The 27532-nt window shown below is 42.1% G+C and overlaps 1 protein-coding gene across 1 annotated transcript in view; it reads right to left on the bottom strand.

Annotated features, from left to right (window-relative positions):
- The window catches only part of dnmbp (dynamin binding protein), a 133963-nt gene that overhangs the window by 98651 nt on the left and 7780 nt on the right, over positions 1–27532 (bottom strand). Inside the window, exons 2-3 of the mRNA XM_071346969.1 lie at positions 3913–4067; positions 3643–3765 (exon numbers count right to left, since the gene is read on the bottom strand). Of these exons, the coding sequence (XP_071203070.1) occupies positions 3643–3765; positions 3913–4057 (268 nt within the window). The 5' untranslated portion in view covers positions 4058–4067. The remainder of the gene's footprint in view (positions 1–3642; positions 3766–3912; positions 4068–27532) is intronic.

The raw sequence follows: 27532 nt of genomic DNA, 5'->3' as shown, positions 1-27532 counted from the left end.
AAGATATAAGCCCCCTGCATTTGTTTATTAGGCTATAGCAGAACAGCATAACGGTCCGGACGGCCCTTGATGTGCCTGGTGAGCAGTTGGTCAAGTTCTGTTGTCATAAGAGGAATGGAAATGTCAGGGTGAACAGACAACTTGATGAACCCGCCAGGTATGTTGACTCCGCCTGTCGGAGGTGGAGTTCCAGAGCTCACAGGTGTGCCTGGCATGGATTGTGACTCCATCTCGTTCCGCGCCCTCTTCAACGCGTCATTCTCCGCCTGTCTCTCCGCCAATGCCGCCTGGTTCTGGACCAATGCATCAGCTGTCGCCCGTATCTCTGCCCTCCGATAATGTTACTCTTTCTGCTTGGTGTGCCTTCAATGACTCAATCTCGGTCTTCAAAGTTTGAATCTGATCCATGTGCACCTTCATCAGATGAGCAGATTTTTTTCGGTGCGGCCCATTGTCCAGCCCTTTGTTCACTGATGGTTGTAGGCATGTTTGTATACTCTGGAAAAAAGCATTCATGTTTTTATTACACAATATTTTTATTTAATTAATTATCGATTTTATTACACAGTACACCTACACATTGATAGGCTATAAAAAAAATATTAAGAAAATGCACCGAAACCAAATACCTTTAGGTGATCCTATCAGCTCCGGCTCATTTTCAAGTCCTCTCGTGGTTACGGTCCAAACCCTGGAACGGGTAGCACCATAGAAAGAAGCTGGCTTGATGAAAACAATGTCCATTTCGTCTGTTCTCTTTGGTCGCAATGTCATTTTTTGCAGGTAGGGGGATGTTCACACCTACAGTAGCCGGGCTATAAAGAGTCTATTGTCCTGCTAAACGGGCTACAAGTGTTTGAAAACCTGTTTTCAAAATGCCACCAGCTGTCCATCACTACTGTAAATAAAAACACAGCATCTGGTTTACATTCTTTATTGTAACCCCAACGTCACAAATCATTTGTATCTACCTTTCCAATTACCTTTGAGTTTGGGATTTACAAATGTGTGCTTTTCATGTCATTTTTTGTTAAAGCCAGTTCAGATTTAAGTATAACTTTTGAGTGACACCTTTAGTGAGAGGTCTAATGCTTTAATATTTAATAATATCTGCCCTCCCAATTCATATCAAAAAAGGATAATTTTTCACGCTGTTATTAGTCACATTGTTTTAGTTTAAACGTGCAGACTGGCACTAAGAACAGCGGGAACGTTTCCCCAGTCAACGCCATGATTAGTGCAATGCTCCTTAAAAATTGTTGCTCTGTGCTACCAGGTGGGGCGGGGTTCCACCCCTCCCCCTTCCCCATGGGCTAGGTCCGTCTTCTGTGCACGGCTCTGCGGGCCCATCCCAATGCCCCTTGCATTGAACCTTTTGCGCCCACCGCTGTTTCAGTGGATACAGCTGGAGAACTGCAAGGCAATGCCATTGTGCGCCACTCGGGAGCCATGACCAAAATATATTGTCCTGCTAATAACAGGGTTAATAATATATCTGTGAGAATGTCCACGGGGCTTTTATATAATTCTAAATTAATAATAATAAATTGCTTTGTTTAAAAAATATATATTTTGGAGATTATTTCATTTTCAGATAACGTAAAATGAGTGAGGAAAAAGGCAATTTTTGAACATGGGGTGAGACATTGTTACTAATTTGTAAATAAAGCCAGTTTGTTATTTAGAATATTTTATTTCTGTTTTTAGAGGGAGAGAAACCAAAAACCTACAGTCATCTCATGGGTCTCCTAGTCGAGGCCGGCACGGGTATTGAACCAGCATCTGTAGCGCCATTGAGGACTTTCACCATTTAGAAGTAGTCAACTGGGTGGGACTTAGTAGGGGTTAAGGAAAGATCACAATCATATCCAGATCATCAGGACTCAGGAGAAATTAGCCAATTAATTATACTCCTGAACAAACATTCCATAACATCAGCTGGCAGTAAATAACCAACCTTGTCTTTATTCCTGTTCAGACAACACCCTCCAGGTGGCAGGATGCACCCTTTCAGTTTGTTTACAGACTCAGAAGTAGTTAACTTGTTATGGCTTGGGGGCAGTATTTCGACATCTGGATGAGAAGCGTTCCCAAAGTAAACTGCCTGTTACTCAGGCCCAGAAGCTAGGATATGCATATAATAGATTGAAAACTCAAAAGTTTCCAAAACCTAAAATAATGTCTGTGAGTATAACAGAACTGATATGGCAGGCGAAAACCTGAGGAAAATCCATCCAGGAAGTGGGATATTTTTGATGTGTGTAGTTTTCAATGGAATGCCAGTACAGTATGTAATGGGGTAGGACCCAGATTGCAGTTTCTATGGCTTCCACTAGATCTTTAGACAATGTTTCAGGCTTGTTTTCTGAAAAATGAGGAAGAATGAGACCATTTCGTAAGTGGACTGTAGAAGGAACCAGAGCTGGTTTGAGCGCGTGACTGATAGCGCGCCCTTCGTTCTTTTCCCTTTCTATTGAATATGCTATTGTCCGGTTGAAATATTATAGATTATTTAGACAATAAACAACCTGAGGATTAATTATAAACATCGTTTGACATGTTTCGACGAACTTTACCGGTACTATTAGGATGTATTCGTCTGCATGCTGTGACCGCCATTGAGCCAGTGGATTACTGAAAAATGTGCCAACAAAACAGAGTTATTGGGAAATAAAGAGGGACTTTATCGAACAAAACAAACATTTATTGTGTAACAGGGACTCTTGTGACTGCAACCAGATGAAGATCAAAGGTAAGTGATTAATTATATCGCTATTTCTGACTTTCGTGACTCCTCTACCTGGCTTGAAAATGTTGTATGCTTTCTCCGTAAAGCCTTTTTGAAATCTGACAAAGCGGCTGGATTAACAAGACGTTCATCTTTAAGCCGATGTATAACACTTGTATCTTTTACGAATGTTTATTATGAGTATTTCTGTATTTTGAATTTGACGTTCTGCAATTTCACCGGATATTGTCGAGGTGGGTCGCTGCGCCAGAGACGTTAACTACCAGCATTCAGAAATTGTATTGTTTTCCGGACTGTTCACTGGTTGTCAATAATACTGCATCCCTGTTCTTTCACGTGAGATCCTACGGTTCAGTTGAGCTCATTCATTCAGTAATATAGTCGTCTCCCTAGGCCGACGGGTTGCCTCCCACATTTACAATGTTCTGACACGTCTGCACACAATACTAGAAGAATCGGTTGGGTTCCATAATTTGGCAGAAATGGGATGCGTAGGAAACCCATCCAGAGCCTTATCCGTTTGTGCTCTGGTGTAAACATCCCCACAAGACACAAAATTGGCAGCTAGCTATATGGAGCTCGAGGAGGACATTTTCAATGAATGTATTTCTCAAGTAAGTAGTTTGCATGCGCCATTACAGCTAACGTTCGCGGTACAAGCACATAACCACTGACTCGCTATGGCTATAATTAGCCTAGCTATCTGCGCCCACATTGTGTCCGCCTCTGTCATCTTTCTGAGGGGATTATTTTTCAAGAGCACAATTCTTGCTCGCATTTTAAGACCCACACACCCAAACTTTTGATTAATTGGAGAGCACCCTTTTCTCCCCTTTTTGAAGTGACCATCTATTTATGTACTAGTAAAGAGGTGTGTGTGTGCTTGCACATACCTCTCTGCAGGGGTAGGCTCCCTGGCTCTGCAGTACTGAAGTCATTGATACACACATACAGTTTATCCTCTGGTTTGGTGCTGGGGATGGTGACTGCTTCCACAAAAGTGCTGGGAAACTGGCCTGGAGAGGGAGATGGAACAAAAAACTGAGATGAGAAAGAGGAGGAAGAGACAATAAGTCAGAGGAGAAAAGGAGAGATCAGTGACGTGATTCTTTAATCTGGGCAGAGATCATTTGTGACCTCTAATCTCAAACCCTGACCCCCACCTGTGACTCCATCCTTGTTTCCGAGCAACCAGAACTCATCCACCACGTTGAGCACCTCGATGACGTCGCCAGTGAAGAGGGGCAGCTCCTCAGAGACGCTGGGCAGGAACTCAAACACGGCACGGACCACCGAACCCGGCTCCATCACTCATCGCCTGAAGAGAGAGAGAATGATGGATAGTAATCAACGATTTATTTGTTTCGAGCATATTTGACCATGCGTTGACACTGACACTCATTTATAGCAAAAACTTAGGCAATATCTGCAGGGGGAAAAGAGGGGCTGAATGACCCAACTGGAAGCTGAGGATGATTATGCACTAACTAAGTTGCAAAGAGCATCTGCTATATGACTCAAATGTAAAAATGGCCATGATGAGTGGCAAGTTTGGAATTTAAGCCAGGACACCAGGGTTCTCACCCTTACTCTTGAAATACGTGCTCATGGATCTTTAATGACAATAGAGCCAGAACCTTTTTTTGGGTTAAGCGGGCGTTGTGTCAAGAAGCAGTGAGGCTTGGCTGGGTTGCGTTTCAGAGGACGTACGGCTCTCAACCTTCGCCTCGGAGTCCGTACAGGAGTTGCAGCGATGGGACAAAACTACCTACCAATTGGATACCACGAAATGGGGTCTGGCTCTACGGAGAGCGTGATCACACAGTCGTCCGGAACAGCTGGTGCTCTCATGCATGCTTCAGTGTTGCTTGCCTCGAAGCGATAATAAAAAGGCATTTAGCTCATCTGGTAGGCTCGCGGCTGGGTTTCCCTTTGTAGTCCGTAATCGTTTGCAAGGCCTACCACATCCGACGAGTGTCATAGCCGATGTAGGAGGATTCAATCTTAGTTCTGTATTGAAGCTTTGCCTGTGTGATGGTTCGTCTGAGGACATAGCGGGATTTCTTATAAGCGTCTGGATTAGTGTCCCGCTCCTTGAAAGCGGCAGCTCTAGCCTTTAACTCGGTGCGGATGTTGCCTGTAAACCATGGCCTCTGGTTGGGAATGTACGCACGATCACTGTGGGGATGATGTTGTCGATGCGCTTATTGATGAAGCCGGTGACTGAGGTGGTATACTCCTCAATGCAATTGGATGAATCCCGGAACAAATTCCAGTCTGTGCTTGCAAAACAGTCCTGTAACGTAGCATCCGCATCATCTGACAACTTCCGTATTGAGCGAGTCACAGGAATCAGAAGGACAGAATTATGGTCAGAAAGCCATAACACATCAGTTTTTCCAGCAGCAAACGATGATTGATAATGTCAAAATACACACTGAAGTCTAACAAAAACAGCCCCCACAATCGTTTTATGATTTGTTTTTTCAGCCAATCAGACATTTGTGTAAGTGCTGTCCTTGCCTATAAGGGTGCTGAATGTCTCGTAAATTTTTGTAAAGTGTAAAATAGCATTGTATCTGATCAAACACCATTTTTGACATTTGCTTCCCTCCAAGCCTGAGGGCACGATTTTCTAGAAGGCTTAAATTGAAGATATGGGAAATAGGATTGGAAATATCATCCGCTATTATCCTCAGTAATTTTCCATTCAAGTTGTCAGACCCCAGTGGCATGTCATTGTTAATAAAAAAATTGTCTTTCGCCTCTTCCACACTCACTTTACGGAATAATCGGAGGGCATGTTATCCAGACCGCAGTCTCTATGGGGGTACCACAGGGTTCAATTCTCGGGCCGACTCTTTTCTCTGTATATATCAATGATGTCGCTCTTGCTGTGGGCGATTCCCTGATCCACCTCTACGCAGACGACACCATTCTGTATACTTCTGGCCCTTCCTTGGACACTGTGCTAACTAACCTCCAAACAAGCTTCAATGCCATACAACACTCCTTCCGTGGCCTCCAACTGCTCTTAAACGCTAGTAAAACCAAATGCATGCTTTTCAACCGTTCGCTGCCCGCACCCGCCCGCCCGACTAGCATCACCACCCTGGACGGTTCTGGACTAGAATATGTGGACAACTATAAATACATAGGTGTCTGGATAGACTGTAAACTCTCCTTCCAGACTCACCTTAACAATCTCCAATCCAAAGTTAAATCTAGAATCGGCTTCCTATTTCGCAACAAAGCCTCCTTCACTCACGCCGCCAAACTTACCCTAGTCAAACTGACTATCCTGACGATCCTCGACTTCGATGTCATCTACAAAATAGCTTCCAATACTCTACTCAGCAAAGTGGATGCAGTCTATCACAGTGCCATCCGTTTTGTTACCAAATCACCTTATACCACCCACCACTGCGACCTGCATGCTCTAGTCGGCTGGCCCTCGCTACATATTCGTCGCCAGACCCACTGGCTCCAGGTCATCTATAAGTCTATACTAGGTAAAGCTCCGCCTTAGTTCACTGGTCACAATAACACCCACACGTAGCACACGTCCAGCAGGTATATCTCACTGACCATCCCAAAAGCCAAAACCTAATTTGGCCGCCTTTCCTTCCAGTTCTCTGCTGCCAGTGACTGTAACGAATTGCAATTTTTAAAAAAAAAGAATAATAATAAAAAAATAAAATCGTTGGAGACTTATATTTCCCTCACAAACTTTAAACATCAGCTATCTGAGCAGCTAAACGATCCCTGCAGCTGTACATAGTCCATCTGTAAATAGCCCACCTAATCTACGTACCTCATCCCAATACTGTTTTTATTTACTTTTCTGCTCTTTTGCACACCAGTATCTCTACTTGCACATCTGCTCATTTATCACTCCAGGCTTAATCTGCTAAACTGTAATTCTTCGCTACTATGGCCTATTTATTGCCTACCTCCTCATGCCTTTTGCACACACTGTATATAGACTTTCTTTTTTGTCTACTGTGTCATTGACTTGTTTATTGTTTATTCCATGTGTAACTGTGTTGTTGTATGGGTCACACTGCTTTGCTTTATCTTGGCCAGGTCGCAGTTGTAAATGAGAACTTGTTCTCAACTAGCCTACCTGGTTAAATAAAGGTGAAATTAAAAATAAATTAAAAATACAAAATTACACTTCATGTCTTTCCTAATTTGGTCAGATAAACACTACCGGTCACAAGTTTTAGAACACCTATTCATTTAAGGCTTTTTCGTTATTTTTACTATTATCTACATTGTAGAATAATAGTGAAGATGTCAAAACTATGAAATAACACGTATGGAATCATGTAGTAACCAACCATCAGTTGTGTTGTGACAAGGTAGGGGAGGTATACAGAAGATAGCCCTAGACCACGTCCATATTATGGCAAGAACAGCTCAAAATAAGCAAAGAGAAACGACAGTCCATTATTACTTTAAGACATGAAGGTCAGTCAATGCAGAAAATGTCAAGAACTTTGAAAGTTTCTTCAAGTGCAGTCGCAAACACCATCAAGCGCTATGATGAAACTGGCTCTCATAAGGACCACAACAGGAAAGGAAGACCCAGAGTTACCTCTGCTGCAGAGGATAAGTTCATTCGAATTACCAGCCTCATATTTCAGCGCAAATAAATGCTTCAGAGTTTAAGTAACAGACGCATCAACTGTTCAGAGGAGACTGTGTGAAATTGGGCCTTCATGGTCAAATTGCTGCAAAGAAACCACTACTAAAGGACACCAGTAAGAAGAGACTTGCTTGGGCCAAGAAAAAAGAGCAATGGACAGTAGACTGGTGGAAATCCAAATGAGAGATTATTGGTTCCAACCGCCATGTCTTTGTGAGATGCAGAATGTGTGAACGGATGACCTCCGCATGTGTGGTTCCCACCGTGAAGCATGGAGGTGGTGGTGTGATGGTGCTTTGCTGGTGATACTGCCAGTGATCTATTTAGAATTCAAGGCACACTTAACCAGCATGGCTACCACAGCATTCTGCAGCGATACGCCATCCCATCTCGTTTGCGCTTAGTGGGGCTATCATTTGTTTTTCAGCAGGACAATAACCCAGAACACACCTCCAGGCTGTGTAAGGGCTATTTGACCAAGGAGCGTGACAGAGTGCTGCATCAGATGACCTGGCTTTGGTATGATTTGGACCGCAGAGTGAAGAAAAAGCAGCCAACAAGTGCTCAGCCTACGTGGGAACTCCTTCAACACTGTTGGAAAAGCATTCCTCTTGAAGCTGGTTGAGAGAATGTCAAGCATGTGCAAAGCTGTCATCAAGGCAAAGGGTGGCTACTTTGAATAGAAAATATATTTTTATTTGTTTAACACTTTTGGTTACTACATGATTCCATGTGTTATTTCATAGTTGATGTCTTCACTACTATTCTACAATGTAGAAAATAGTAAACAAAGAAAAACCCTCGACCTTGTAGGTGTGTCCAAACTTTTGACGGGTACTGTGTATATATATAGATATATATATACTGCTCGACTACAAAAAAATATACAAATATCAGTCAACCAAACGCCTATTGACCAAACAATCGACCAGTCAACTAATTGGGGTCAGCCTTAAACTTTTGATTGGTAGATGATAATTATGTTATGATTCCAGATTTAAATAGCAAAGAAGTAGACCAAGATGTCATCCCCGACCTAAGCTTTTGTCTCAAATGCCGTGAAAGTGGTCCAAATTTAAGTTTGTAAATAGTTGGGGGAAAATGTGTTAATGCAGTTACTAAATGCGGTTACTAAAACATCTGTATCGCTAAATTGGTAGAAGATATTATTTTGGGAGTTGTCATTGTTCGTTGGGGGTTTTACAGGTACAATATAAATTACAATGCATATCTTCAGTTCTTATAACAGTGGGCTGCCACTTAAAAGAAAAACAAAACTAAGAAATGCATACAGAGAGATGATCACACCAAAACAGGATTTTGTAAGAGTAAAAATGGTATGTACAATTATTTATCCTAATAAAACAAGGAGGCCTACACTCCAAACTCCCCATCCTATTACCCCCAGCCCCCCATGTCTCTGTCCACCACCCCGAAACCATGTTTCCCAGCCCTTCCAACCAACACAGGTTGGTTGTCAGTCCCCACCCCATCTATTCTACCCCCCATACATCCAAGGTTGCTTGTCAATAGAGGATGCTTTTCTATCTTCCCTCCCGCACCACTCCCGGTGAACAGAGAAAACCCTCCCCCATACCACCCCTTCCATGTGGACCTGAAAGTAAAGAAAGTAAAATTATGCCAGGATTATGCTACCTGCCCCAAAGCATAGGACCAACTGAACAATTTGGTGGAGGAGGAATAATGGTCTGGGGCTGTTGTTCATGGTTCGGGTTAGGCCCATAGTTCCAGTGAAGGGAAATCTTAACGCTACAACATGACATTCTAGACGATTCTGTGTTTCCAGCTTTGTAGCAACAGTTTGGGGAAGGCTCTTTCCTGTTTCAGCATGAAAATTCCCCCATGCACGAAGCGAGGTCCATACAGAAATGGCTTATCGAGATCGGTGTGGAAGAACTTGACTGGCCTGCACAGAGCCCTGACCTCAACTATCGAACACCTTGAATTGGAATGCCGACTGCGAGCCAGGCCTAATCGCCCAACATCAGCGCAGCAATATTCCAACATCTACAAGAAAAAGCCTTCACAGAAGAGTGGAGGCTGTTAAATCATCAAAAGGGGGAACTCCATATTAAATCCCATGATTCTGGAATGAGATATTCGACGAGAAGGTGTCCACATACTTTTGGTCATGTAGTGTATAATAACCATCATATCGAAGTAAACTTGGAGTTACGCGATGATATGGCATGTGGTCCTCCCACTACGACGACTCGGGAAACCATGCAGTTTATTAGGCTATACATTAAATAATTTATGAACTTTACATGGTGGTGAAAATGCACGGTGATCTTGACGCTCATTTCCAATAAATATCGAGGGTCTTATTCTGATATTCTCAAATATTCTCTTATCCAAAATAATCTCATCATGGAGACCAGCCTACCCGCACTGTATCTGCGAGCTGTTGGCTAGAGCACACATGCCAAGACCAGAGTAGGTACATTTACCATTTAAATGCAACAGTTTGTGACAAAAATCGATAGAATTGAAAACACATTGAACTTTAATTTTTTTTTAATCGGTACATGGAAACTTAAGTGAAAAAGTGCATTATGTGTGCCCACTACAACACACAATCAATTGCCTCTTAATTGGTTGACAATGTCATTGGAAACACTTATCATCCTATCTTTTTCACACAAAAAATATATGCGCCATTTTCACATACTGTATGTTGATGTTGGGGTGGTGCTGGAGATGGTGAATATGAAGTAGAAATATGAAGTAGAAACTTCCCTTTAAAACATCATCAATGCCTTCTGTACTTAATCAATACCAAGGGTCTTCTGTACTCTATAATTACAGGTTTCACATACTGTGGTATACCAGTAGGAGAGTGTATAAAAGTGTAGTCTGAGTGTAGTTATTTCTGATGAAATGTGTGATCTACCTGCCCCACAATACCAAGTTGAGTTTGATATAGTAGTTTATCAACGTAAATCAGAACAATTATTTAACTTAAGACTATATTCTGCCACAAAAATACTTTTAAAAAGAGCTAAAGCAAGTCCTAACATTTTTCTAAAAATAGAAAATGTACATCTAGTTAATACTTGGTCATCTATGTACCTAAAATGATCTGACAAATGAAAAATCAGAAAGCATGTCAGAGCACATGGCTAGGCATGCAATATGAGCTCATTTGACAACTGCTGCTCAGACATAACTCCCTAGCACAGGCTGAAAGACAAGTTGGGGGGGGGGAGGACAAATGTCCTCTGCTAATATCTAGAACGATCCACCGGCATACCTGTCCGGCACATTGCTTTTAACTGAATACATTGGCGTGGATGCAGCACCCTGGAGAGCTGCATTGGCCTGAAGTACAATGAGCAGTCAGTAAACAACCTATTAGAAATGTAAAAAAAAAGGCTACAACTGCACCATGACCAGTCTAGAAGGTTCTACCGCTTGGTGTGTGTGTGTTGCTATTGTTCTGTTGGGAGAGGGAGCGGCAGAGGCTTCATTGTTGGCATGAGATGGACACAATTCAATAAATAAACGTGGCCGGTCAGCAGATAAGCGGCCACCCACACTCCTGCTCATCAATTAGACAAACACACGTGCCTCAGCAACTACAACCTCTCCCAGAGTTTCATCTCTTGAACTTGCAATATAAAATACTACACAAACAAAGTACTTGGCAAGTACGTACTTGTGTTGCCCTTTTCAAATGTGGCCTTTGCAATACACTATGATGTGTTGACATTCTTTTGATTCGGGATAAAACGTTACTTACATGTTCATGTGTCCTTATTGATCCCCTGACTTTGAACAAAATTTGATGTCGCCTAAACTCCCTTTAAAGCCAGACTCCGTAACGTAAATTTGTGTAACTGAAATATCAAACTGTCGTGGCCGCTGGCCCAGCCACCCTTTGATCCGTAGCAACAATTTACAGCTATCAACGTTAACAGCAGAAAAATGTCATTCTAATTTAATTTACGATAGCGCCCGTTTTCCGCTTGATCTCTCGCAGAGCAAACAGAAAAAGTCGACCCTCAGCAACTAGCCTATAGAGTAGATTTGAATTATAAAATAAATCGCCTTCAAAAGGTTGCGATAGTAAACTCAACATCAAAGAGGAAAACAATTTGTATTTGTATGTATTAGGGATCCCCATTAGCTGCTGCCAAGGCAGGCATGGGGTCCAAACACACCAAAACACCCACATTCCATATAAAAACAGTGAACTATGTTTGTACTGAATGAGCTAAAGATAAAACAGTACATTATACAACATCCCTAAACCAGCACATATCCACAACAGAGACTGTTTAATACCATCATACGACAATATCACAACGTGTGCGTATGAATGGGTCTGTACCTTTGTGTGTGTCTCTTCACAGTCCCCGTTGTTCCATAAGGTGTATATTTACCTGCTTTTTAAATCTGATTCTACTGCTTGCATCAGTTACCTGATGTGGAATAGAGTTCCATGTAGTCATTGATCTATGTAGTACTGTGTGTCTCCCATAGTCTGTTCTAGACTTGGGGACTGTGAAGAGACCTCTGGTGGCATGTCTTGTGGGATATGCATGGGTGTCCGAGCTGTGCGCAAGTATTTAGACAGCTCGGTACATTCAGCTTGTCAACACCTCTTACAAAAACAAGTAATGAGGAAGTCAATCTCTCTTCCACTTTGAGCCATGAGAGATTGACATGCATATCATTAATGTTAGCGCTCCGTGTACTTTTAAGGGCCAGTCGTGCTGCCCTGTTCTGAGCCAATTGCAATTCTCCTAAAGTCCCTCTTTGTGGCACCTGACCACACGACTGAACAGTAGTCTAGCTGCAACAAAATGAAGGCCTGTAGGACCTGCCTTGTTGATAGTGTTGTTAAGAAGCAGCGCTATATTATGGACAGACTTCTCATCTTAGCTACTGTTGTATCAATATGTTTTGACCATAACCGTTTACAATCCAGGGTTACACCAAGCAGTTTAGTCTCCTCAACTTGCTCAATTTCCACATTCATTATGAGACGTAGATTAGGTTTTAGTGTTTAGTGAATGATATATAATGCTTTAAATTTTGGAAATATTTAGGACCAGCTTATTCCTTGCTACCCTTTCCGAAACTAACTGCAACTCTTTGTTAAGTGTTGCAGTCATTTCAGTCGCTGTAGTAGCTGACGTGTATAGTGTTGAGTCATCCGCATACATAGACACACAGGCCTTCCTGAGGAATTACTGATTCTACCTGGATTATGTTTGAGAGGCTTCCATTAAAGAACACCCTCTGTGTTCTGTTAGACAAAGTAACTCTTTATCCACATTATAGCAGGGGGTAACAGGCCATAACACATACGTTTTTTCAGCAGCAGACTATGATCGATAATGTCAACAGCTGCACTAAAAACTAACAAGACAGCCCCCACAATAATTGTATCATCACCAGTTAGGGGGAGTGACGAGCTCTACAGCAGAGTCTCAGCACTCAATCGCTGGTTGAAAACTGTTTTCTGCCCCTCCCAAAATATAGAATTTGTAGATAATTGGCCCTCTTTCTGGGACTCACCCACAAACAGGACCAAGCCTGACCTGCTGAGGAGTGACGGACTCCATCCTAGCTGGAGGGGTGCTCTCATCTTATCTACCAACATAGATAGGGCTCTAACTCCTCTAGCCCCACAATGAAATAGGGTGCAGGCCAGGCAGCAGGCTGTTAGCCAACCTGCCAGCTTAGTGGAGTCTGCCAATAGCACAGTCAGTGTAGTCAGCTCAGCCATACCCATTGAGACTGTGTCTGTGCCTCGACCTAGGTTGGGCAAAACTAAACATGGCGGTGTTCGCCTTAGCAATCTTATTAGGATAAAGACCTCCTCCATTCCTGCCATTATTGAAAGAGATCGTGATACCTCACATCTCAAAATAGGGTTACTTAATGTTAGATCCCTCACTTCAAAGGCAGTCATAGTCAATGAACTAATCACTGATCATAATCTTGATGTGATTGGCCTGACTGAAACATGGCTTAAGCCTGATGAATTTACTGTGTTAAATGAGGCCTCACCTCCTGGTTACACTAGTGACCATATCCCCCGTGCATCCCGCAAAGGCGGAGGTGTTGCTAACATTTACGATAGCAAATTTCAATTTACAAAAAAAAAAATGGCGTTTTCGTCTTTTGAGCTTCTAGTCATGAAATCTATGCAGCCTACTCAATCACTTTTTATAGCTACTGTTTACAGGCCTCCTGGGCCATATACAGCGTTCCTCTCTGAGTTTCCTGAATTCCTATCAGACCTTGTAGTCATAGCAGATCATATTCTAATTTTTGGTTATTTTAATATTCACATGGAGAAGTCCACAGACCCACTCCAAAAGTCTTTCGGAGCCATCATCGACTCAGTGGGTTTTGTCCAACATGTCTCTGGACCTACTCACTGCCACAGTCATACTCTGGACCTAGTTTTGTCCCATGGAATAAATGTTGTAGATCTTAATGTTTTTCCACATAATCCTGGACTATCGGACCACCATTTTATTACGTTTGCAATCGCAACAAATAATCTGCTCAGACCCCAACCAAGGAGCATCAAAAGTCGTGCTATAAATTCTCAGACAACACAAAAATTCCTTGATGCCCTTCCAGACTCCTTCTGCCTACCCAAGGACATCAGAGGACAAAAATCAGTTAACCACCTAACTGAGGAACTCAATTTAACCTTGCGCAATACCCTAGATGCAGTTGCACCCCTAAAAACGAAAAACATTTGTCATAAGAAACTAGCTCCCTGGTATACAGAAAATACCCGAGCTTTGAAGCAAGCTTCCAGGAAATTGGAACGGAAATGGCGCCACACCAAACTGGAAGTCTTCCGACTAGCTTGGAAAGACAGTACCGTGCAGTACCGAAGAGCCCTCACTGCTGCTCGATCATCCTACTTTTCCAACTTAATCGAGGAAAATAAGAACAATCCAAAATTTCTTTTTGATACTGTTGCGAAACTAACTAAAAAGCAGCATTCCCCAAGAGAGGATGGCTTTCACTTCAGCAGTAATAAATTCATGAACTTCTTTGAGGAAAAGATCATGACCATTAGAAAGCAAATTACGGACTCCTCTTTGAATCTGCGTATTCCTCCAGGGCTTAGCTGTCCTGGATCCGCACAGCTCTGCGAGGGCCTGGGATCGGGAGAGACACTTAAGTGTTTTAGTACTATATCTCTTGACACAATGATGAAAATAATCATGGCCTCTAAACCTTCAAGCTGCATACTGGATCCTATTCCTACTAAACTGCTGAAGGAGCTGCTTCCTGTGCTTGGCCCTCCTATGTTGAACATAATAAACAGCTCTCTATCCACCGGATGTGTACCAGACTCACTAAAAGTGGCAGTGATAAAGCCTCTCTTGAAAAAGCCAAACCTTGACCCGGAAAATATAAAAAACTATCGGCCTATATCGAATCTTCCATTCCTCTCAAAAATTTTAGAAAAAGCTGTTGCGCAGCAACTCACTGCCTTTCTGAAGACAAACAATGTATACGAAATGCTTCAGTCTCGTTTTAGACCCCATCATAGCACTGAGACTGCACTTGTGAAGGTGGTAAATGACCTTTTAATGGCGTCAGACCGAGGCTCTGCATCTGTCCTCGTGCTACTAGACCTTAGTGCTGCCTTTGACACCATCGATCACCATATTCTTTTGGAGAGACTGGAAACCCAAATTGGTCTACACGGACAAGTTCTGGCCTGGTTTAGATCTTACCTGTCGGAAAGATATCAGTTTGTCTCTGTGAATGGTCTGTCCTCTGACAAATCAACTGTACATTTCGGTGTTCCTCAAGGTTCCGTTTTAGGACCACTATTGTTTTCACTATATATTTTACCTCTTGGGGATGTTATTCGAAAACATAATGTTAACTTTCACTGCTATGCGGATGACACACAGCTGTACATTTCAATGAAACATGGTGAAGCCCCAAAATTGCCCTCGCTAGAAGCCTGTGTTTCAGACATAAGGAAGTGGATGGCTGACAACTTTCTACTTTTAAACTCGGACAAAACAGAGATGCTTGTTCTAGGTCCCAAGAAACAAAGAGATCTTCTGTTAAATCTGACAATTCATCTTGATGGTTGTAAAGTCGTCTCAAATAAAACTGTGAAGGACCTCGGCGTTACTCTTGACCCTGATCTCTCTTTTGACGAACACATCAAGACTGTTTCAAGGACAGCTTTTTTCCATCTACGTAACATTGCAAAAATCAGAAATTTTCTGTCCAAAAATGATGCAGAAAAATTAATCCATGCATTTGTTACTTCTAGGTTAGACTACTGCAATGCTCTACTTTCCGGCTACCCGGATAAAGCACTAAATAAACTTCAGTTAGTGCTAAATACGGCTGCTAGAATCCTGACTAGAACCAAGAAATTTGATCACATTACTCCAGTGCTAGCTTCCCTACACTGGCTTCCTGTTAAGGCAAGGGCTGATTTCAAGGTTTTACTGTTAACCTATAAAGCGTTACATGGGCTTGCTCCTACCTATCTTTCCGAGTTGGTCCTGCCGTACATACCAATACGTACGCTACGGTCACAAGACGCAGGCCTCCTAATTGTCCCTAGAATTTCTAAGCAAACAGCGGGAGGCAGGGCTTTCTCCTATAGATCTCCATTTTTATGGAACAGTCTGCCTACCCATGTGAGAGACGCAGACTCGGTCTCAACCTTTAAGTCTTTACTGAAGACTTATCTCTTCAGTAGGTCATATGGTTGAGTGTAGTCTGGCCCAGGAGTGTGAAGGTGAACGGAAAGGCTCTGGAGCAACGAACCGCCCTTGCTGTCTCTGCCAGGCCGGTTCCCCTCTCTCCACTGGGATTCTCTGCCTCTAACCCTGTTACAGGGGCTGAGTCACTGGCTTGCTGGTGCTCTTTCATGCCGTCCCTAGGAGGGGTGCGTCACTTGAGTGGGTTGAGTTACTGACGTGATCTTCCTGTCTGGGTTGGCGCCCCCCCTTGGTTTGTGCTGTGGTGGAGACCTTTGTGGGTTATACTCGGCCTTGTCTCCGGATTGTAATGTTGGTGGTTGAGGATTTCCCTCTAGTGGTGCGGGGGCTGTGCTTTGGCAAAGTGGGTGGGGTTATATCCTTCCTGTTTGGCCCTGTCCGGGGGTTTCTTCGGATGGGGCCACAGTGTCTCCTGACCGCTCCTGTCTCAGCCTCCAGTATTTATGCTGCAGTAGTTTATGTGTCGGGGGGCTAGGGTCAGTTGGTTACCTGGAGTACTTCTCCTGTCTTATCCAGTGTCCTGTGTGAATTTAAGTATGCTCTCTCTAATTCTTTCGTTCTCTCTTTCTCTCTGAGAACCTGAGCCCTAGGACCATATGTCAGGACTACCGGGCATGATGACACCTTGCTGTCCCCAGTCCGCCTGGCCTTGCTGCTATTCCAGTTTCAACTGTTCTGCCTGCGGTTACGGAACCCCTACCTGTCCCAGACCTGCTGTTTTCAACTCTTAATGATCGGCTATGAAAAGCCAACAGATTTATTCCTGATTATTATTTGACCATGCTTGTCATTTATGAACATTTTGAAAATCTTGGCGCTCTCTAATTTTCTCCTTCTCTCTTTCTTTCTCTCAGAGGACCTGAGCCCTAGGACCATACGTCGGGACTACCGGCCGTGGTGACTCCTTGCTGTCCCCAGTCCGCCTGGCCTTGCTGCTATTCCAGTTTCAACTGTTCTGCCTGCGGTTATGGAACCCCTACCTGTCCCAGACCTGCTGTTTTCAACTCTTAATGATCGGCTAAGAAAAGCCAACAGATTTATTCCTGATTATTATTTGACCATGCTTGTCATTTATGAACATTTTGAAAATCTTGGCATAGTTCTGTTATAATCTCCACCCGGCACAGCCAGAAGAGGACTGGCCACCCCTCATAGCCTGGTTCCTCTCTAGGTTTCTTCCTACGTTTTGACCTTTCTAGGGAGTTTTTCCTAGCCACCGTGCTTCTACACCTGCATTACTAGCTGTTTGGGGTTTTAGGCTGGGTGTCTGTACAGCACTTCGAGATATTAGCTGATGTACGAAGGGCTATATAAAAAAATAAAATTGAATTGAATTGAATCACTTTCTCTCAGCCAATTATCAGCCATTTGTGTAAGTGCCGTGCTTGAGTGTCCTTCCCTATAAGCGTGCTGAAATTCTGTTGTCAATTTGTTTACTGTGAAATAACATTGTATCTTGTCAAACTATTTTTTCCAGAAGTTTACTAAGGGTTGGTAACAGGCTGATTGGTTGGCTATTTGAGACAGTAAAAAGGGGGCTTTACTACTCTTGGGTAGCGGAATAACTTCCCTCCAGGCCTGAGGGCACACACTTTCTAGTTGGCTTAAATTGAAGATGTGGTAAATGGGAGTGGCAATATCGTCTCCTATTATCCTCAGTCATTTCCCATCCAGATTGTCAGACCCCAGTGGCTTGTCATTGTTGATAGACAACAATCATTTTTCATCTCTTCCACACTGACTTTACGGAATTCAAAAGTACAATGCGTCTTTCATAATTTGGTCAGATATACTTGTAGTGTCAGCGTTTGTTGCTGGCATGTCATCCCAAAGTTTGATTATCTTGCCAATGAAAAAGTCATTAAAATAGTTTGCAATATCAGTGGGCTTTGTGATGAATGAGCTCTCTGATTCAATGAATGGAGCCGAGATGGCTTTTTCCCCTAAATGTTATTTAACGTGTTTGAGCATAGTTTGTTTTTATTTAGTTTAGTAACATGATTTATTAATTTGCAGTACGTTTGCCAATCAGTTGGGCTGCCAGACCTTTTGCCTCATCCATACAAATTTTCAATTCCTCATCAATCCAAGGGGATTTAACAGTTTTTACAGTCATTTTCTTAATGGCTGCTTATTAGTAACTGGAATAAGCAGTTTCATAAATGTGTCAAGTGCAGCGTCTGGTTGCTCTTCATTACACACCACACACCAACAAATATTCTTTACATCAACAACATATGAATCACTACAAAACTTATTGTATGACCTCTTATACACTATATTAGGCCCAGCCTTTTGAACTTTTCCTAGATATGGCTATTATACTGTGATCACTACATCCTATGGATTTGGATACTGCTTTAAAGCAAGCTTCTCCAGCATTAGTAAAGATGTGATCAATACATGATGATTTCATTCCTGTGCTGTTTGTAACTACCCTGGTAGGTTGACTGACAACCTGAACCAGGTTGCAGGTACTGGTTACAGTTTGACGTTTTTTCTTGAGTGGGCAGCTTGATGAAAGCCAGTCAGTATTTAAATCGCCCAGAAAATATACTTCTCTGTTGATATCACATACATTATAAAGCATTTCACACATATTATCCAGATACTGACTTAGCACTTGGTGGTCTATAGCAGCTTCCCACCAGAATGGGCTTTAGGCGAGGCAGATGAACCTGTAGCCATATTACTTCAACAGTATTTAACATTAGATCTTCTAAGCTTTACAGGAATGTGGTTCTGAATATAGACCGCAACACTGCCCCCGTTTCTGTCCTTTCGGAAGCTGTTTTAACCATGTATTGCTACCACTGTATCATCAAAAGTATTATCTAAGTGAGTTTCAGAGAGTCAGAATATGAATGTCATCTGTTACAAGCAAGTTATTGACTTCATGGACCTTGTTTCTCTAGCTGCATATGTTAATATGGGCTATTTCTAGCACTTTTCCGGGTTGCTTGATTATTTTTTATGCTTTACTGGGAAGCTTATCAGAAGTAGACTTGCTCATGTTATTTATATTGGAGCTGATTATGCAGCTCACCCTGCACAAAGTGCAGTGTAACTCTGGTTCATAGGCTCATGATTACTGCATACAATAGCTGTAGGATTAACAAAGGTATCAGGGCAATTAGGGGGACATAAATGAAGTTACTTACATTGTGTTTGCCAACGCCCCTAGGATAATGTACATTTGATGCAGCATTATGACGACTCATTGTCACAATGGTCGGGATTAACTGAGCTGGTCTTGGGTCATTGATAAGTCATTGTTTTAACGTAGCCTTGAAATGCGTGGACAGAGTCCAACAGCCAAGATGATTTGGATGGACTCCGTCATTCCTGTAGTGTATCTTCTGTTTCCAGAAGGTGTCAAAGTTATCTATAAAATAAAGTGACTCCAGAAGAGATATAGTAATATTTTAGCCAAATGTGTAATGCCAGTAGCCTGCTGAATCTCACACCAACGACCCAACGATGGTACTGGACCTGAAATTATCGGCCGTGTTTAATCAGAGTCTTTTAATGCTAAAATTAGTGATTTAAAATCCATTTTTCAGATGTTCCGAGCTAGCCCTCCTGATGTCGTTTGACTACGACAGTGTCAGCTCCCGGCATCTGTCAGCTGATAACTCAAGCAAAGTTAGCAAGTAAGTGCATTGACATTTATTTGGCTGTATAGTACACCACACATATAGCAATGTGTGTGTCGATCTATGTGTAACCATAGAAAAGAAAACTAGACCACCTTTACTCCACACACAGATGCATACATAGCTCTCCCTCGCCCTCCATTTGGCAAATCTGACCATAATTCTATCCTCCCGATTGCTGCTAACAAGCAATAACTAAAGGCAGTGAGTACCAGTGACTCGCTTAATACGAAAGTGGTCAGATGACGCGGATGCTACTCTACAGGACTGTTTTGCTAGCACAGACTGGAATATGTTCCGGGATTCGTCCAATGGCATTGAGGAGTATACAACATCAGTCAACGGCTTCATCAATAAGTGCATCGACGATGTCGTCCCCACAGTGAATGTACATACATATCCCAACCAGAAGCCATGGATTACAGGCAACATCCGCACCAACTAAAGGCTAGAGTTGCAGCTTTCAAGGAGCGGGACACTAATCCAGACACTTCTAAGAAATCCCGCTATGCCCTCAGACGAACCATCACACAGGCAAAGCGTCAATACAGGACTAATATTGAATCCTACCACACCGGCTCTGATGCTCGAATGAGGCAGGGCTTGCAAACTATTACGGACTACAAAGGGAAACCCAGCCATGAGCTGTCCAGTGACGCGAGCCTACCAGACGAGCTAAATGCCTTTTATTATCGCTTCGAGGAAAGCAACACTGAAGCATGCATGAGAGCACCAGCTGTTCCGGACGACTGTATGATCACGCTCTTCGTAGCCGATGTGAGCAAGACCTTAAAAACAGGTCAACATTCACAAGGCCACTGGGCCAGACAGATTACCAGGACGTGTACTCAGAGCATGCGCGGACCAACTGGCAAGTGTCTTCACTGACATTTTCAACCTCTCCCTGACCAAGTCTGTAATACCTACATGTTTCAAGCAGACCACCATAGTCCCTGTGCCCAAGAAAGCGAAGGTAACTTGCCTAAATGACTACCGCCCCGTGGCACTCACGTCGGTAGCCATTTAGTGCTTTGAAAGGCTGGTCATGGCTCACATCAACAGCATCATCCCGGAAACCCCAGACCTACTCCAATTTGCATACTACCCCAACAAATCAAGCAATCTCAATCACACTCCACTCTGCCCTTTCCCACCTGGACAAAAGGAACACCTATATGAGAATGCTATTCATTGACTACGGCTCAGCTGTAATCTACTACACTACACCATAGTGCTCACAAAGCTCATCAGTAAACTAAGAACCCTGAGACTAACGGGCCACCCACAGATAGTAAAGGTAGGCAACAACACATCTGCCATGCTGATCCTCAACACCGGGGCCCCTCAGGGGTGTATGCTTAGTCCCCTCCTGTACTCCTTGTTCACCTATGACTGCGTGGCCAAGAACGACGCCAAAACCATCATTAAGTTTGCTGACGACACAACAGTGATAGGCCTGATCACCGACAACGATAAGACAGCCTATAGGGAAGAGGTTAGGGAACTAGCAGTGTGGTGCCAGGACAACAACCTCTCCCTCAATGTGAGCAAGATAAAGGAGCTGATCGTTGACTATAGAAAAAGGAGGGCCGAACAGGCCCCCATTACCATCGACAGGGCTGAAGTGGAGCTGGTCGAGTTTAGATCACCAACGATCTATCATGGTCGAAACACACCAAGACAGTCGTGGCATGGGTCCCCAGATCCTCAAAAAGTTCTACAGCTGCACTATCGAGAGCATCTTGACCGGTTGCATCACCGCCTGGTATGGCAACTGCTCGGCATCTGACCGTAAGGTGCTACAGAGGGTAGTGCGTACGGCCCAGTACATCCCTGGGGCCAAGCTTCCTGCAATCCAGGACCTAGATAATAGGCGGTGTCAGAGGAAAGCCCATAAAATTGTCAGAGACTCCAGTCACCCAAGTCATAGACTTTTCTATGCGCCAAGTCTAGGACCAAAAGGCTCCTTAACAGCTTCTACCTCCAAGCCATAAGACTGCTGAACAATTAATCAAATGGCCATCGGACTATTACATTGACCCTCCTCCCCTCCATTTGTTTTGTACACTGCTGCTACTCGCTGTTTATTATGTATGCATAGTCACTTCACCCATACCTACATGTACAAATTACCTCTGTACCCCCACACACTGACTCAGTACCTGTACCCCCTGTATGTAGCCTCGTTATTGTTATATTGTTACTTTTTTATTTTTTTATTACTTTAGTTTATTTGGTAAATATTTTCTTAACTCTTCTTGAACTGCACTGTTGGCTAAGGGCTGGTAAGTAAGCATTTCACGGTAAGGTCTACACTTGTTGTATTCGGCGCATGTGACAAATAAAGTTTGATTTGATGTCCTTGATGATCTTTTTGGCCTGCCAGTGACATTGGAAGGTGTTCTTAATGTTTTGTTCCCTCAGTTCCCACGTGTAGAGATTCTCACCTCAATAACTGTGGTGTGTCCCTTTATACTCTGCCTCTATATTTTATCTGTTAACTTCTTCATTTTCCAACTTATTTAGTCTAAATAAAACCTTGAATTACTTATTTGTAATAGGACAACCAAATTAATAGGATAACCAAATTAATTAAATTTGATCAATTAATTAAATCAGTAAATTATCTAGAATATCCATAACCAAAAATCAGAACTAAATCCAGCATAACGTCGAATCAGCATAACGTCGAATCCATCGAGCGGATATAGTTCATGGGATACAGATCTGCTACAATGACACACGCAGGCAAAGGAATTCTGTTTCTCTCCATCTAGAATCCACTCCAGAAGGAAGCCCACACGGTATTGTCTGTAAGACAAAAAAGGTAAATTCTAGCTACTGCCATGTATATCAGGCATGATTAGGCAAATATTTCTTTAGTAAAACCAGTTTATCAGTTTTAGAGAGATATATATATATAACAGTAAATTGTTGTATTGTTTCTCCTCACCATTAGCCAATAATTGTTATTTACCTCTGTTGGGAATCCCATTTAAATGCACCCACGGTCATAATCATAACCAATGTCAACCCTTGTCAATTGTTACATAGTAAATTTATTTACAGTTGCTGATGTTACACGTTTGCAAATGTGAGGCGTGGTGCATAGCAAGTTAGCAGGTGCCTGGCTAATTAGCTAGCCAACTCCAGTCATGTGCTAAGGGTTGCTGGTAAACCTAGCTTTTAGTGGCTGGTTGTAACTTGCTGTATATTAGCCATATTTACTACTAAAAAGAGAATAGGTTTTCCAATAGATCTCAGATTGTAAAACCGCTTCTATTTTTTGTCATTAATGTGGCTACCTGTAGTTGTTCAGCCAACTTAGCTAGCTACCTACCTATGTTAGCAAACAGAAAAAATATCTGATGCCCCCCACTGTAACACAGTAGTTTGCTAGGCAGCATTATAACTGGGTGGTTTGAACCCTGAATGCTGGTTGGCATATCAGACCGTATACCACAGGGATGACAAAACATTAGTTTTTCCTGCTCTAATTACATTGGTAACCAGTTTATAATAGCAATAAGGCACCTCAGGGGTTGGTGGTATACGGCCAATATACCAGGCTTTGCATCATGCCTAACAGCCCTTAGCCGTGGTATATTGGCCATATACCACACCCCCCCGGGCCTTATTGCTTAAATACACCACATGGGTTTCAGTAGATAGCTAACTTGAGTTAATTTAGCTAGCTGGGTGGCTTCAGGAAAGATATCTTAGTTAGCCACCGTATTTGGCATCTGCCCTCTTGGTATCAGCTGTAGCGGAGGTTCTGGCTAAATCAAACTCTGTTTCGAATCCTCTTCGCTATATTCCAGTTGAAACATGTATGTTTGAATGTCACCATGTAGCTAACAATATATTTATTTTTATCTAATTTGTGTTGATGAGAGGAATCACTAAAAGACTTTGCAGTCTGGTCAGTTCTTTCTGCTTTTCCCAATGGATTGTGTGGTTAGTGTCCGATTCCATTTTTTTTAAAGCCTGCCTTGGGGAAGGGATGGGGCTAGAGCACACCCCACGTGAGTAGTAGCATTTCAGAAACTGGAAAATGTTTTGTCAACTTGTATATTTTGCAATAATCCACCAATAGAAACATAGCTGAAAGACATCCAATGGCCCTATCCAACAAGAACAACCATACTGCATCTACATGCACAGAAACATATAGCGTAATTAGTATAACATAGAGCCTTCGCGAAATGCCACAAAGCAGGACATTTATTTTCAGATCTCCTACCCAAAAGGCACTCTATTCTTGGAATGAGCCAGCCTACTTGTCATTTCAATTAATGATACATACCACTTGATTTTGAAGAATATAAATACCTCACAACAAAAAATATAACAGTTGTTTTACTCAACAAAAATTGTCTGAACATTTTTTCTGTATCTCAGATTGTTCTGTCAATTCTCACAGAAACTTAATTTGGAAGAAAGGATGTTTGACATCCTTTTTACATTTGTATCACAAAACATTTTGGAGAAACGATCCGATCCGGACCCAAGTTGGTCCAGGTACTAAATTCGGACATTTTGTCTCAGATCTGGGCCTGGTCTAATATAATTGCCACGAGTCTCGGGTATGTGCAATTAAAATTGATTTACCAACTGGTTGAATGCACTGTATGAGGTGATGAGAACTGTGCCAGCTTATTATGTGTGTCAGAAAATTGAAACTCAATAAAACATATAGCTTAGGCCGGCCAGGTCCAGCTGAAGAGAGAGAGAGACCGAGAGGAGCCTTGACCTAGGCTACTGTTGATTGCGCCGATGATAGAGGCCTTCTTCACTGATGCAAAATAAAAGCTACAGAAAAATAAAATAAAGGAGTATAGTGAAAAGAAACCAACAAGGGGAATGCCCTCCATGTGGACAAGTTTGAATATTGTAGTGGACAAAAATGAGAAGAACATACTTGGCGCGACCAAATGTAGGCCTACTTTGTGCAACTCGCTACTCAGGTTTGATGCGGCCAAGACGGTGACCTCAGTGCGCACTGGCGCACCATCAATCGCTGACCATTGAACTTGAGGGGCATAATCTTTTAGACCTACCAAAGTTACTCCTATAATCTAACAATACAATGCCTATCTTTACAGGAGTAATTAGGGTTAAGTGCCTTGCTCAAGGGCACAGACAGAACTGTTCATTTGTAATGGGATATGTTTAAAAGACACGAAACTGTGGCTCATTTGGCCAATATTGATTTATTGATGGCGCTGGCCTGGTCGGAGGTTTCGCTTTCAATGTACATTCAGATCAGAATGGGTCTCTCGGAACCGAATGGGCACGGGTCTGTTTTTTCACGTGGCTTTTCAGGAACGGGTTTGACTGTCCTCGGGTTCATTCGGAGCAAGGCTACGTTTTTTGAAAATGTATTTATACATATCGGGTACGGGTTGGAAAGCCAGGGGTCCATTTCCCGTGACGACCCCTTTTATACATTATGAGGCATGAACCATACAAACAACATCTTGGTGTCATTATACTCTGCTCTAAAATATGGAGTATGTCTAGACTCTAAATAAATCTATTCAACATTAATCTCAAAAGTACCCTTTTTGATTTTGAGTGTGTGTGGCATCAGCACTGCGTGCGTGAGCTCGTTCAGAACGAGGTAGGCTTTGTTCTCTCCCACTCTCCCCATTTTAAATGTATTAAAAATATACTTTTTTTATTTAAAAAAATTAATCACAATTTTTTTTTAGTTTGTAACCTCTGAAAACATTGTACTTTACTGTCAATATTAGTCACATTCTGTATAAACAATGTTTTTGCGTGGTGTCAGGAATTCATGTTAAGTTTGTCTTCCTGAGGTAACATTACGAAGATAGCTTGCTAGCAAGGTAACATTATCACCTCGTTAGAATTCAGTGTTCGGTGGCTAGCTACCGTTGTTTCAGTTTCTTCTTCTAACAGGAGAGATAACTAATGTATCGATATTCAGTCCCCCTGATGTTCCCTTCCCTTTTGCCATTGTGAGACCAGGCATGGAGATTCTGTATGAAATGTGTGTGGGGGGTTTTGTTCATTCATAAAATCTGGTCTCAGATTCACTAGCCATCACATTTGAGATTTTGTTTACTTTGAGACATATTGTTTGAAACAATATACTCTACAATTACATCACATTTCCAGTGGGCTCTCTGCTAATTTTGAAGTGATGATCAATTTTATTAGCCCAACCAACACAGTGAATGGGGAAATGGATTCAAAGGGAACTCCCTCTGCTGGTGATTTGCTGAATGTGCAATCCTAAAGGAGGGCTGTGATTGGGTAATGACATAAATGTACATTTCTATGTATAAAATGGGTAATATCTTATCCAAGAGGCCAATATCTATCCAAGAGGCCACTGGACATTTGACATGCTTGAAGAGTATATTGTTCCAAAAAATGTCTAACAATAACCAAAAAGGGTACTTTTGAGATGCTAATATTAATACTTTTAACATTGAATGAATGAGAAAAATTGTAATTCAAAATCTAGACACTCGTCATTTGTACGGTTCACAGATCATAGGGTAGACCTATACAATAGGTCTAAAAAGAGCCTAAAATTGGCACTCATGATTTTCCCCAGCAAAAATATGATAAATGCAACAAACAAAAAAGGAATCGCCCCAATAGACCTTATTCACACTTGTTCATTGACCAACATGAATCAATGTAAAAACATCCATAGATTGCAACCAAAAAATAAAAAACTGACATTCAACCCTAAATGCAAATTGGCAAATTATAAATCAATTTCTTTGCAATTCCATTTCCCAAAATGGTCACAAGTTTCAAACTCAAAAAATATATAATGCAGTATCATTTTCATGATTGAGTATGCATAATGCCTGCCAATTTGAAAAATAAATGGCAAAATCTGTTTGATATTTCATTTTGATGATACTGATACAACACCGGCATTTTTGAAAATGTAATGTACCGTTGAAGTCGGAAGTTCACACACTTAGGTCGGAGTCATTAAAACTAGTTTTTCAACCACTCCAACAATTTCTTGATAACAAATGACAGTTTTGGCGAGTTGGTTAGGACATCTACTTTGTGCATGACACAATTTTTCCAACAATTGTTACATTTTTCAAACAATTGTTAACTTCTTTGGGGGGGCGGTATATAGGGGGCGGTATTTTGACGTCTGGATGAAAAGCGTGCCCAAAGTAAACTGCCTGCTACTCAGGCCCAGAAACTAGGATATGAATATAATTAGTAGATTTGGATAGAAAACTCTAAAGTATCTAAAAAAACAATTAAAATAATGTCTGACTATAACAGAACTGAAATGGCAGGAGAAACAGAGGACAAACCAACAAATCCAAAATAAAATGGAATAACACCGATTTCAATGTCTGGCACTTTTATAATAGGGTGAAATTGTTCCCAATTGCAGTTCCTAGGGCTTCCACTAGAAGGCAACAGTCTTTAGAAAGAGTTTCAGGCTGGTTTTTGGAAAAATTAGGGAGAAGTTGTTGTTTTTCTAGTAGCTCCCATTTTGGCTGTAGTGTTTCCAAGCGCATGGCCGAGAGAGCACATTCTTTTTGTTTATCTCCGGTAAAGACAATAACGATTCTCAGTCTTAATTTGTATTGTTTATTTGCGTATTAGGGTACCTAAGGCTCGATTATAAACGTTGATTGACTTGTTAGGATAAGTTTATTGGTAACGTTTGGGATTCATTTTGTATGCATTTTGAAGGAAA

This window comes from Salvelinus alpinus, chromosome 17, assembly GCF_045679555.1.
Source record: "Salvelinus alpinus chromosome 17, SLU_Salpinus.1, whole genome shotgun sequence".
NCBI classification, from domain to species: Eukaryota; Metazoa; Chordata; class Actinopteri; order Salmoniformes; family Salmonidae; genus Salvelinus; species Salvelinus alpinus.
Note: the sequence above shows the minus strand (reverse complement) of the source record. Positions and strands in the feature narration are given on the sequence as shown.